Raw genomic sequence first — 11,938 nt, forward strand, 5'->3', positions numbered from 1 at the left:
TTCATCATCCGAAACTTTCGTTAGATGAGTTTGTTAAGCCCAAATCTTTACTAGTTTTGTTTCTGTTATAATATAGAATCTTTTTACCTTCACAGCACCGACACAAAGTAGAAGATAATCCACTTTGATGATGTATGATCATTGATTTATATTGCGATAGACCCTCATCAGTTACAGTTCCGGTTTTATATTTATTCCTTTTTATCTACAGCATTATAATGCATACAGAATTCATCTATTTAGTTGCTTTTATAGTGCCGAAAGCGTGCATTTAGTCACGATGGTAGCTAAATTCTTCAGTTATAATGCGTAAACAGCTTATTTTAGATCGATCATTTTGTTTTAAAGTAAACATTTTAGAGTAGAAACTTATGAAATTTTAATAAACAACAATACCCAATCTTCACATACACACTTTTCTACTGTTCAGTCGCTAAAAATAAGCCATGGAAAGACTAAAAACTTAAAAAATTTAATGTTAGCGTATCCCATCAAATGTTTAACTTGTGTTGTTGTCAAATGATAAATATCTTCTAGAAAATCATGCATAATTTATACCTTTTTAAAGGTATAAGTAGAACGTACAGATAGACATGCAGACGAATTTAAAAGTAGAATGCCTTATTTAGTAGTTGATTAACTCCGAGGCTTATGTACAGTACACATCATCTGTTTGAGATATGCGATTTTAAATATGCCCCTATATAGTTTGAAGGATTATTTTATGCCTGGTGCCTTGATAATTTCAATTAAAATTGCCTCAAAATTAAAATCAAGATCATTCTTTGAGAGTAAGTCTGTTGTGTGCTATTTCCATTTGCATCAATTACTAACGGAGGGACTATTGACATCATTCACTTACCAACCATTCCATTCCAGCAAAGTAATTCCTGCCTCAGAGCAAGAGCACGGATTGAAATAAGGCACAAATACTACTTATTTGCATAGAGCGTTCCGTTTCGAAAAGATGGAAAATAGAACAGGAAGATAGGCTTGGCAACAAACAGGGTATTTACACCTTTAGAAGTGCAGAGTGTAAACAATGACGCCATCCCGTATCCATGGTTACCACCCCAATGAATTTACAGTCTGAAACGACATTTATACAGATATCTAAGGGATCAAAGAGACTGTATCCAACAGAAAAAAAAAGAGAGGTGGGGAAGAGGATAGGGGAAAAAACTACTGTCAGGAAGCACTCTTTTGCCAAACATGTTACTTCATTGGATTGTAACATGGCATCCAACCTTTGACAAAAGAGATGTATCACTCTTTAAAGAAGACTCGGTGCGAATATTGACACATTTAGACTTGATTCTTTACAGTTACTTCAGTTGGTAACTATTGAAATAATTGGAAAATAAATTATAAGATTGAAAAATACTAAACTTTGTTCTATATTTTCTATCTAATTTACAAAGAAAACAACGTTAAAACATCACAAATTTATACATTTTATGTGAGAGGAAGCGGTAAAATAACTCTAAATAATAAATTATCATCATTTTTTCTTGTATACGAAGCAAAATATACAGTAAATTCTGCTCATAATCACGTTTGTGTGTGTACAGAATAGCACTATTTTACATCCTATTTACGTAGAATTAATGTCTTAATCTACTTACAGATCCTATAAAGAATAATCTTTCAAACTTTATACTTTATATACGCATTCTATAGACGAAATGTACAATCAAATCCCTCGAATTTAGTCGTTTTCGTAAAATTCTAGCCATAATTTTACCGGAAATTTCCAACAAAGCTAATTCTCTAGAGGCTAAAACATTGAAATTAATGTATTGTCTGTTGTAAGGATAGACAAGGATCAATCTGTAAAGCGTACATAAACAATTTCGAACTTAACTTTTAAATAGATCTATCAATAATTAAAGAAACTTTCATTTAACATAATTCGTAACATAGAAATTGTTTACCACACTCAGCAAGAGGTATAATTTCTCATAGTTTTAATTGCATCCCATATACTTTCCTGTCAAGCATATCATCACATTTATTACAAGAGCGATCGCAACTGTTCATTTTCACATCCGCTCTACCTACTTATCATACATAAACCATAAAGAAAGTATGCACCATACTTTACAAACATCATCACCATCATCATCACAATCATCCACTTTTAATATTTCTATCAATTAAAAAAATATATTAAAACTTCATTTTTCATCCTCCTGCCTACTTATTATAATAAACTATAAAAAAAGTATACACGAACTTTACAGACAACATCATTACAGTCGTCCACTTTAAATGTCTCTATCATCAAAAAAACGATTTAGTTGATCATTTTCACAAATGCTCTACCCATTCAGCATACGTAAAACATAAAGTATGCAATAGTTCATGTGATGATGATGATTATCATCATCACTACTTCTAATATCTAAAAAAAGACGATGCTATAGTTTATCTTTACATCTGCTCTATCCATTCGTCATATGTACTGTACTGTACAGCATGAAGAAAGTATACAGTACTTCACATTATCATCATCATCACAATCATCAATTTCTAAAATGTCTATCATCTAAAAAACAATTCGCATCACCTGTAATTACTTACTACATCTTATATAATATAGCGATGATGAGATATCATTCACTTCTAATGCTACTGTTTATCTTCTGCCCAATCCTCAATCATAAAACGTAAAGAAAACACACAATACGTCACAAACCTCATCATCATCATGGCAATCAGCTATCTATAATGCCTCTATCGTCTAAAAACGCAGGGAGGGAGCGAAGGGAATTTATTAAAATTGCAAAGACAAATTATAAGGTACGTCAACACACGCCAGAGCAGTACAAGAAATTACATCAACGCATATTCCCCCTCACTCCTTTAATAATAATTTTGCATTCCATGATTACTCGATATTAGATTTGTTGAATGTTTTGCTCAAGATGCTCAACCTGATGTATAAATTAGAATGAGGGGGCGGAGAAAAGAAGAAGAAGAGGAGGAGGAGGGGGAAGACGTATTAGCGAAGCAGTCGAAGGAATCTTGCCTCGGACACCCGAGATGTAATTTCGTAGAACGTTTTCTATACATACAAACCGGAGGGAATAAGGTAAAATAACGAGTTTTAATTTCCCTCGAATTACTCTTTATTCCCGTAAACAACGTTACGTCGAAATGTAATTTTTTTCTAGGTTTTTTTTCCGTGTTTAAAATGGAGAAAATTTGTTACTGAACTGATGATATAATTTCGACAGAACGTTTTGTGAAATAGAAATGAAACCGAAAGTGTTTCAGGTCGTCTTCTGTTTTTTTTTTATCTTTTTTCTGATTCTTCCTTCTGTTTTTCTGGTTTTTTTTCCATTCTGTTTTCTTCCTGTTCCTACTGTTGTTCCGTAATCTATTTTTCTGTTTCTTTCTGGTTTTTCTGCTTCTTCTGTTTTACTATGTTTTTCATTGTTTTCTGTTTCTTCCTTCTATTTTACTGTTTTTTTTAAATACTGTTTTCCGCTTCTTCCTACTGTTATTCTGTACCTTCAATTCATTTTTCTGTTTCTTTACTTCTGTTTCTTCATGCGTTTCCATTCATTTTTTTAAATACTTCTTCCTTCTATTTTTTATTTTCTGCTTTCCTCCTCTTCCACTCTTCCTCCTCTTCTTCTTACTGATAAAAATTAAAGTTTGGAAAATGTTTTTGGGTCGATTTTCCTGAAAGATTTCGGGAATTGTGACAGTGAAGACAGATTACAAAAAACTTAAAGTACAGTTGGGAATGTCGTGCTTGTTATAGTGGACAAAAGAACTCCACTCACAGAAAGAAAAAAAATATATATATAAAAATAAAAAATAGATGGAAGAAAATATATTTTTATTGGAGTTTTTCATAGTTTAATAGGAAGATAATTTATTTACAATTTTTTAAAACTCTATTTATTTTTTTACCGGATTTCGATGAAAGACTTTTATTATTTATATTTCTCTATCACTTTCTCATTTAGTGTTAAAATAGTTTCCAACAGAATCAGTTAGAACCTTATTGTAGAATTTAAAAGGTGTTAAAGGCACGTTCACTGTTCTCTCCCCCACTTTCTATCTTTAAGTGAAAATTGGGTAGCAAATGTAGTAAAGTATAAAAATATCAGTTTTTCAACTTCTTCGTTCGGTAAAGAATGGTTAATTAAGTCAGAAAATGGATGGGATTTTAAAATGCGAACACGCACAAATAGATTTTTATCGTTTACAAAACTGTTCAAAGTAGCATAGGGGGTATTAAAGCATACGGTATATTTCTTGTTCTCCATCCTCCCATTTTAAAAGGGAGGACGGAGAGCAAGAGCAAGAGAGAACAAGAAAGAAAAAAAAAAGGAGAAAATCTCGAGGCTTTAACAAGTTGAAAATATATTTTAATGCTTTAATTATTTTCCTTTTTCTATTTCTTTCTCCTCCTCCTCCTTTTTACAAAACTTTGTTTTCAAAAAATAAGATATTTTAGTCTCTTTAATCTAACTGATTCTTCATTCTAATGATGTAAAATTTCTGGATGTGTTCTTTAAAATTGATGTATTAAAAATAATTAAATTTTAATTGAATTTTTATGACTTTTATAATGTATTTACTGCTATATTTTTCGAAAAAATATAAAGTAATCGCTGAGATTTTTATTGTTCGCTTCAATTCTCGTTGATGTATACGAATGATACACTCGTATATATACTTTGATCAATTCTCCTTGTCAAGATTCTTCGAACATTCCATGTTTCAGGATTTTTTATTTATTTATTATAAATAAAAATCTGAGTTCTTGAGTATTTTTTCAATAAGATTTGTATTAATATGCATTTTTTTTTTATGCTTCTAGGAGCGAAGAACCGGTTAGTTCCAACATGGACATTTCAACAGGTCATATGATTTTGGTAAGTGATTTTTCAAATAATTATTTATGCTCGTAAACGTGACACAACATCTTTACAGACCCACTTCCATTACCTACCCATTAAAGCAGATATAATTGTAAAAATAGATACACCGTGACCATCACTCTCTCTACCAGAAAGATAGAAAAGTATTATAGTTTTCCTTTTGGTATATTTCTGTTATGGCTCGAAATCGCTTTGCAGTTCCATTCACTTAACTAAAACCCTCTCTTCCCCTTTCCATCTTCGAATTAATATTTTATAAAGTAATATTTTACTGTTGTCAGACGATACCACACAGTTCAGTTTACTGCTATTCATCTCTCACTGACGGATGAGAAATGACAATTGCAGTATTCTCAGCTACCATATTTCATTAAATCAACTTTTCTGCTTTCTTTGCTTGGTCTGTCTAGACCCAACCACTAATAAATCTAAAGGAAAAAAAAGGAGGAGAAGAAGAGGAGAGGGAAAAGTATCATTCATATTTCTGAAAACTGTGGTGTGGAAAGAGGTGCGGTTTACGTATTTAAAGTGGTGTTAAAATATAAGATTTTCATTTTACACGTATTAAAATTGATTTTTTTTCGATTGAGGGAGGACGTGCTAGTGATTAATGAATCGAATATCACATTCATTTTAATGCCCAACCCTTTTTAAAGCATCTAACAGATTTTTGAGTGCGCGAAATTAATTACTCTTTGCGACTTTTCTAGTAGTTTTCCCTCAAATTTAACACCAGCTTCGTTTATTATCCACTCTAAAGAGACCAATTCTCAAAAATTTTAAGTATTAAATCAGCATTTATATTAAAAAAGAAAAAACATTTCCTACCAGTTTACATTTTTTTTGAAAGTTTTAGATACGATAAACAAGCTTAGTAGGGATGACAAAGAAAATAGATTTTCTTAGCATCTAACGCTTACAACGAACAATCAGTTCTTGGAATTCTTATTATAATGAGTTCATTATAGGCGTCGGGCACATCATCTTCACCATCTTCGAAGGTTATCCAACTTCCAGAATTTAAATTCCGGTATTATATTTCAGACTTCGAAATTAAGGAATTCATCTCGCTAGGAGACACTTATTGACTTTCGAGGAACTTAAAAGAAGAGGAAAGAGTAGAAGGAAAAAAAAATCAATTTGACTTTTAGTTGCTATTCTATCAAAGGAAAATGCTTCCCTTTGACGACGTCCAATTATTTACCTAAATTTCCTGAATGGTCTGAAAACTTCCATCAAGCACTTCGATAAGTATTTGTACCCCATCTTTATATTACTTCCAAAATAGTGTTGATAGGAAGGGAATCAACTTTTAAAAGCGAAGTAGAAGTTGTGAGCTTCCTCCTCCCTTCTACTAAAACTAATCTTCGTTGGGAGATCTTTTCTGCAAGAGGATTGGATGGATACAAGGCTATTTATTTTCTTTTAATAACGGCTTCGGGTGTGTTTGCTTTGCAGAGGTTAATGAAATTGAAAATCACGCCGGTCTCGTTCCCCCCTGCCAACAACCTTCTTTGGAGATTCCTTTGCCTTAATAAATTAGAAGATAAGTGACTTGTCGAGATCTTTTGGACCTCATAATAAATTACACTTGTCATTCGGAGTGTTGCCATAACATTAAATAGACAAAAATCGGGGATATTAGCGAAACGTTCGACAGCCCTGACCATGATTAAAATATTGATGTGCTTTTTTTCTTATTTTTTATGAAGGTAGCGACATAATTTTATAGGAAGATTATTTAAAATTTATTAAATTTTTATTTTTTCCATTTATTTGCTTCATATTAAAAATTTTTTTCTGTCTTCTAGTCATATATGGAGGATCATCTAAAGAATAAAGATCGCTTGGATAGAGAGTGGGAGGCTCTGTGCGCTTACGAGGCTGAACCTTGTTCCACCGCTATTGCTAATTTACCACAGAACGTCAAGAAGAATCGCTATCCCGATGTGGTTCCTTGTAAGTTAGTAGTTTGGATATATATATATATATATATATATATACGTGGAAACTTAATAGTTTACTAGTGCCCTATGCGGGTTGTTATAGCTGCTTCCCAATCTTTCTTTACCTAAACGTCAAGCTGAACGTACAGTATAAAACCAGGAAACTGTAGAATGATTTTAAAGGCTTTTTACTTCAATTTATCATAAAACTCGGCAGTTAAGGCGACACTTTGTTTCTGATCGTACCCACAATTTACATATTACATTTTTTCACAAGTTTTACATTTTATAGGGGTTAAGATGAAGGGACTTTTAACACATAAAGTCATACGTAGATTTAAAGCACATATAATACTCAATATCTACCGACGATACAGAATGCTCTAAACGTAGTTCTGTATAAATTATCGCACACACAGTACTAGAAAGCCACAATTTTTTTTAAAAAAAAAGTCATGCTATTCGGGCGCCATTTTAGAGTCATTTATCGTCGCCATTTTTTTCCCTCTTTCATTATATGTATACAACATGTATTTATATATTAAAACATCCGAAATTATTTTGTCAGAAGGCCGAGATGGGTTGCGTTAAGACTCAATAAAGCGACTAATTTGCTAGGCTGTTGGCGCCCTAATCTGTTATTAATAATCCTCCTCAGGCAGAGGGCGTCAAGTAGCGCAACCGGACATGATTAATCGTATTTTCGATTAGTTGTGTCTAGATAACGGAGATGACGGTGTTGCGGTTACTATACATCACAATCTGTCACACTATCTCCGTATTTTGCGGCCGCAAATACTTATCATAACATAATCTCTTTATACGGCGTCCATTTTTTTTAAATATATTCAGAAAGAAAAAAAACTAAATTAATTTAAAAATAATTATTGCGATGATTCAATTAAAAATCAGATTTTTAATTAAGCGTTAGTTTCCCTCAATTTAACGCACCTCTCGATGATGGAAGAGGAGTCAGCGCGTTGTCGCTGTTACGGGGTTTGTTACCGGAGTAGGAGGAGGCGAAGTGTGACTTTTTATTAGTTTAAGGGGCCCAAAAGTATAAAAAATTCAACTCGAATTTATAAAATTGTGTTCAATTCCTACCGCAATCTGGATAACCTCCAGTCATGTGCAAAAAGCACCGGATCTATCGGAAAATATCAGTTGGAAGCTGCTTAAGAATCTCAAATTTTAAGCTTTCTTTCCTCGTATTTTTTCTTTTATAGAATATCGAATAAATAAGAAAATATTCTTTTTATTTATAATGACTATTTATTTATTTTTTTATTTTATTTTTTAAATAATCGCATTGATGTTTCCAGACGATCATTCCCGTGTCGTACTCAATGATCTTTCAAACGTCTCCAACGAAGACTACATAAATGCTAGCTCAATTGTAAGTATGGCGATTCTTATCTATATACCCTATAATTCATTGTAATACATAGGTTATTTAACAATCTCAGCTTGAATCGATTGTATTTTTGTATAAAGCAAAGGCAGTCAGTCGTCCATGACAGTACAAAAGGTTTCCATTGTAGCATAATGCGTAGGAGACAAACTTATCTCTCTAACTATTGATGGAAAAATGTTCTCCCCCTTGGAGACTGACTAAAAAGATATCTCCGAGATGTAACCAGACAAAATATATATATATATATATGTATATCAAAGACAAACTCTCCTACGTGAATGTGGGTGATTTGATTTATTGTATCTTATGCATCTGACGGTTGTTGAATAAGACGATGCGTGTGTATCAGCCACTCGTATACTTGAAATAACACAGCTTTACTACAAACATCTCAAACTTTCCAGCATATTTATTACCGAATTATCTAATTTCCATACGATTTTTTTTAATTCTAGACCGATCATGATCCGAGGAATCCCGCTTATATCGCAACGCAAGGCCCTCTTCCGCATACAGCAGCTGATTTTTGGCAGGTATGTTTCTTAACTTCTTAAACGTTCTAGTTATTTAACTCAGTTACGCTCACGTTAATGCGTTTTAAAGATGATTTGGGAGCAAGGAAACGTTGTTATTGTTACTTTAACCCGTCTGATGGAGAATGGAGTGGCCATGTGTCATCGTTACTGGCCCGAAGAAGGGAGCGAAGTGTATCACATGTATGAGGTAAGATGGGATATCAGGTTTTTAGGGTTTATAATTAGATAATAGTTAATTTGACATATATATTGCTTAGGTTAATTTAGTATCAGAACATATTTGGTGTGACGAGTATTTAGTACGTAGTTTCTACTTGAAAAACCTGAAAACATCGGAAACTAGAACAGTCACGCAGTTTCATTTCTTGGCATGGCCCGAAAATAACATACCTAGCTCGACTAAAGCCATCTTAGAATTTCGAAGGTAAGAGTATATTTTTCTTCAAATTCTCTTAATAATTCCTCAGAGTAACGATTTCTAAGCAATCGGAATAAGGGGGAAAAAGATAAAGTAAAATAAAACAAATTTCTATGGATCCTATCACGTTACAGTCACGAAATAATAAATTATATTTTCTCAAGACAGTTCGTCTCAAATGGTATCTCCCATTTAACATTTTTTTCCATTTCTCCTTTTGCATCAACTATTTTATCTGCAAGCCACTAACAATTTTCCCCTCTTTGCCTATCATTTTTGTGATTGGTGCAATTTTGATCTTTGACAAATTGCATAGTCACAAAAGTGATGGGTGGAGAGGGGTTTCTCTTCAATTCTTGGAGGAACATCTTGGAACCGAGCCTATCTCTATATCTTCCTATTTCTCTACTTTCTCCCTGATGTACTACTGTTTCCAGCGTTACAGCCAGAACATCTACAACAGAATTTCTTTCTTTTTTACAAAACAAAAAAAAAAAGGAGACGTAGAATCCTACAAGGAAAAATTTTTCTAATAACCCAGAAAGGAGGAGAAAGTATTTGGGATTCTAGGTTAAGATTATAACTCGAAAACCATTTTCTAAAAGTAAAAGGACCCATGAATCAATAAATGAAGATGGTTTATAATGGAAGAGAATCTCCAAAACGACAAAACCCAAAGCGTACAGATTGCAAATAACTAAGATATTACCTTCTTTGTGCACGCAACCAGGTCGCTAGTCAAACATAAAATCATTTATATTCAACTTATCTACGTCCATAAATTATCCGACCGTAGAAAGTGCCCACTTTCAACAGGAATTTAACAAAATTTATGGATATATATGAAGAATTTTCAGGGATTTTTAACAATACGATTCAATTGTTAACATATTAAACTATACTTTCATCTTTAAGTCTCTTTAAAAAAATTATTTTCCTTGTTTTTTTTAGACTGTCTTAAGTGCAATATTTCTGTATGCATGTTTGCGGTTTCTTAAGCATTTCCCTAATTTTTCCATGCTCTGAAGTGCTTATTTTCCATTTTTTATATTAATTTTTGCTGCCTATTTTGAATTTTTCCCAATCTTTCGACACAGAAGTGTTTCTTTTTTCATTTTTCTGTTAATTTTTGCGGTTTTTACATATCGTTTTCGCAGTTTTTCGATAGTCTTCAGACTATGAAGTGCTTCTGTTTCCATTTTTCTCTTACAATTCTATTAATTTTTTTCTGTTTACGTATTTTCCTCATTTTATCAATACTGTAAAATGTTTCTCTTCTATTTTTCTGTTACAATTCCTTTAATTTTTGCTATTTTTTTGTACATTGTAACTGCGTAATTTTCTTTTAGAAGTTACAATATATTAAAAATATCAATTTTTAATAAGTACATATTACATTTTTAATGTAATTTTTTTATTTTCTCCTTATTTATTTACAATATATATAGAAACATATATTATTTACGTCTCTGTCCTCGGGCTCATTATTTTTTTCCAAACTTTCTGCGCATCTTTCCAATGTTTTCCTTCTGCTGATGATATTTTTGTTTACATATTTATTTATCATCTTTTAATATTATGTTTACTCCGCTTGTTGACTTTAAGAATTGATTTATTTTTGTAATTATTTCCTTCTTTTCTTGATAGAAAAGTGAACAAGTCGTATCGAGGAAGATCTTGCCCCATTGTAGTTCATTGCAGGTGAGTAGAGAGACTTGAAATTCTTTAAAAATTAATAAATTAATTTAAAAATAAATTAATTTTTAAACCAATTCAGCGATGGAGCTGGAAGGACTGGTACATACTGTCTCATCGATATGGTCTTGAACAGAATGTCTAAAGGTAGATTGACTTCAGAACACTTGTATTTAACTATTTACACTGAAGTAACTGTTAAAACTTATGTATACAGGTGCTAAGGAGCTCGATATAGCCGCTACTTTGGAACATATCAGAGACCAGAGAGGAGGGATGGTTAAAACAAAGGTAGATTATCGTTTATTACGCAAAAATCACGCTTATAACCACGAATAATTAATAAATTTTGTATTTTCTTATCTCTAGGCCCAGTTTGAATTCGTTCTAATGGCCATAGCCGAAGAAGTTCACGCCATCTTGAAAGCATTATCGCACTAAAACAACGGTATTCGAAGTCAAATTCTATAAAATAACCTGGAAATACTAAAGAGAAACGACTGCGAGTCTCACGGAATATAAAAAATTAACCTCAATATCAGTGTCACTATTCTAATCCTTCCTCCATCAATAACCGACTTAAAAACTATAATCAGAAAATATAATTTCGTTCGAAATCCCCAAACAAAAAGTCCAAAAAAAAGCAGAGCACCTAAATAAAATTACAGATAAATCTCTTCCCCTGTTTCTATCTTCCACCACTAGATGACAAATTGTCGCTATCGACACGTGTTCTGAGGGGGGAACAATCTACAAAAAAATGATGATTAAATATAATAAACCCGCACTTGAGTCCTGATGAAAAACAATATATATATATATTTAAAATGTGTATTTTTACCTGTTAGTTTATATTTTTTCGTATATCGATGAGGCAAGATACCGCAGAGCACACTTACAACATTTAATTTCTCCTCTTCCAACTTATCTAACGGTTTAATTACGTTCTAAATAACAAATTTAATTGTATAAAACATTAATTTCTTAAGATAATTGTAGTTTAAATTAATATGTTAACCTGTTAACAC

General features: G+C 32.2%; 1 protein-coding gene across 1 annotated transcript in view; it reads left to right on the top strand.

The window, feature by feature from the left end:
- The window catches only part of LOC111620229 (receptor-type tyrosine-protein phosphatase N2-like), a 135,663-nt gene extending 123,947 nt beyond the window's left edge, over nucleotides 1–11,716 (top strand). Inside the window, exons 16-25 of the mRNA XM_023362130.1 lie at nucleotides 4,841–4,895; nucleotides 6,713–6,860; nucleotides 8,170–8,243; nucleotides 8,717–8,794; nucleotides 8,865–8,984; nucleotides 9,055–9,221; nucleotides 10,863–10,916; nucleotides 10,993–11,057; nucleotides 11,128–11,201; nucleotides 11,280–11,716. Of these exons, the coding sequence (XP_023217898.1) occupies nucleotides 4,841–4,895; nucleotides 6,713–6,860; nucleotides 8,170–8,243; nucleotides 8,717–8,794; nucleotides 8,865–8,984; nucleotides 9,055–9,221; nucleotides 10,863–10,916; nucleotides 10,993–11,057; nucleotides 11,128–11,201; nucleotides 11,280–11,351 (907 nt within the window). The 3' untranslated portion in view covers nucleotides 11,352–11,716. The remainder of the gene's footprint in view (nucleotides 1–4,840; nucleotides 4,896–6,712; nucleotides 6,861–8,169; nucleotides 8,244–8,716; nucleotides 8,795–8,864; nucleotides 8,985–9,054; nucleotides 9,222–10,862; nucleotides 10,917–10,992; nucleotides 11,058–11,127; nucleotides 11,202–11,279) is intronic.
- The last annotated feature ends 222 nt before the right edge of the window (nucleotides 11,717–11,938 follow it).

The sequence above is a fragment of the Centruroides sculpturatus genome, unplaced genomic scaffold (assembly GCF_000671375.1).
Source record: "Centruroides sculpturatus isolate CEXI.00-Female unplaced genomic scaffold, Cexi_2.0 scaffold231, whole genome shotgun sequence".
Classification (NCBI taxonomy): Eukaryota; Metazoa; Arthropoda; class Arachnida; order Scorpiones; family Buthidae; genus Centruroides; species Centruroides sculpturatus.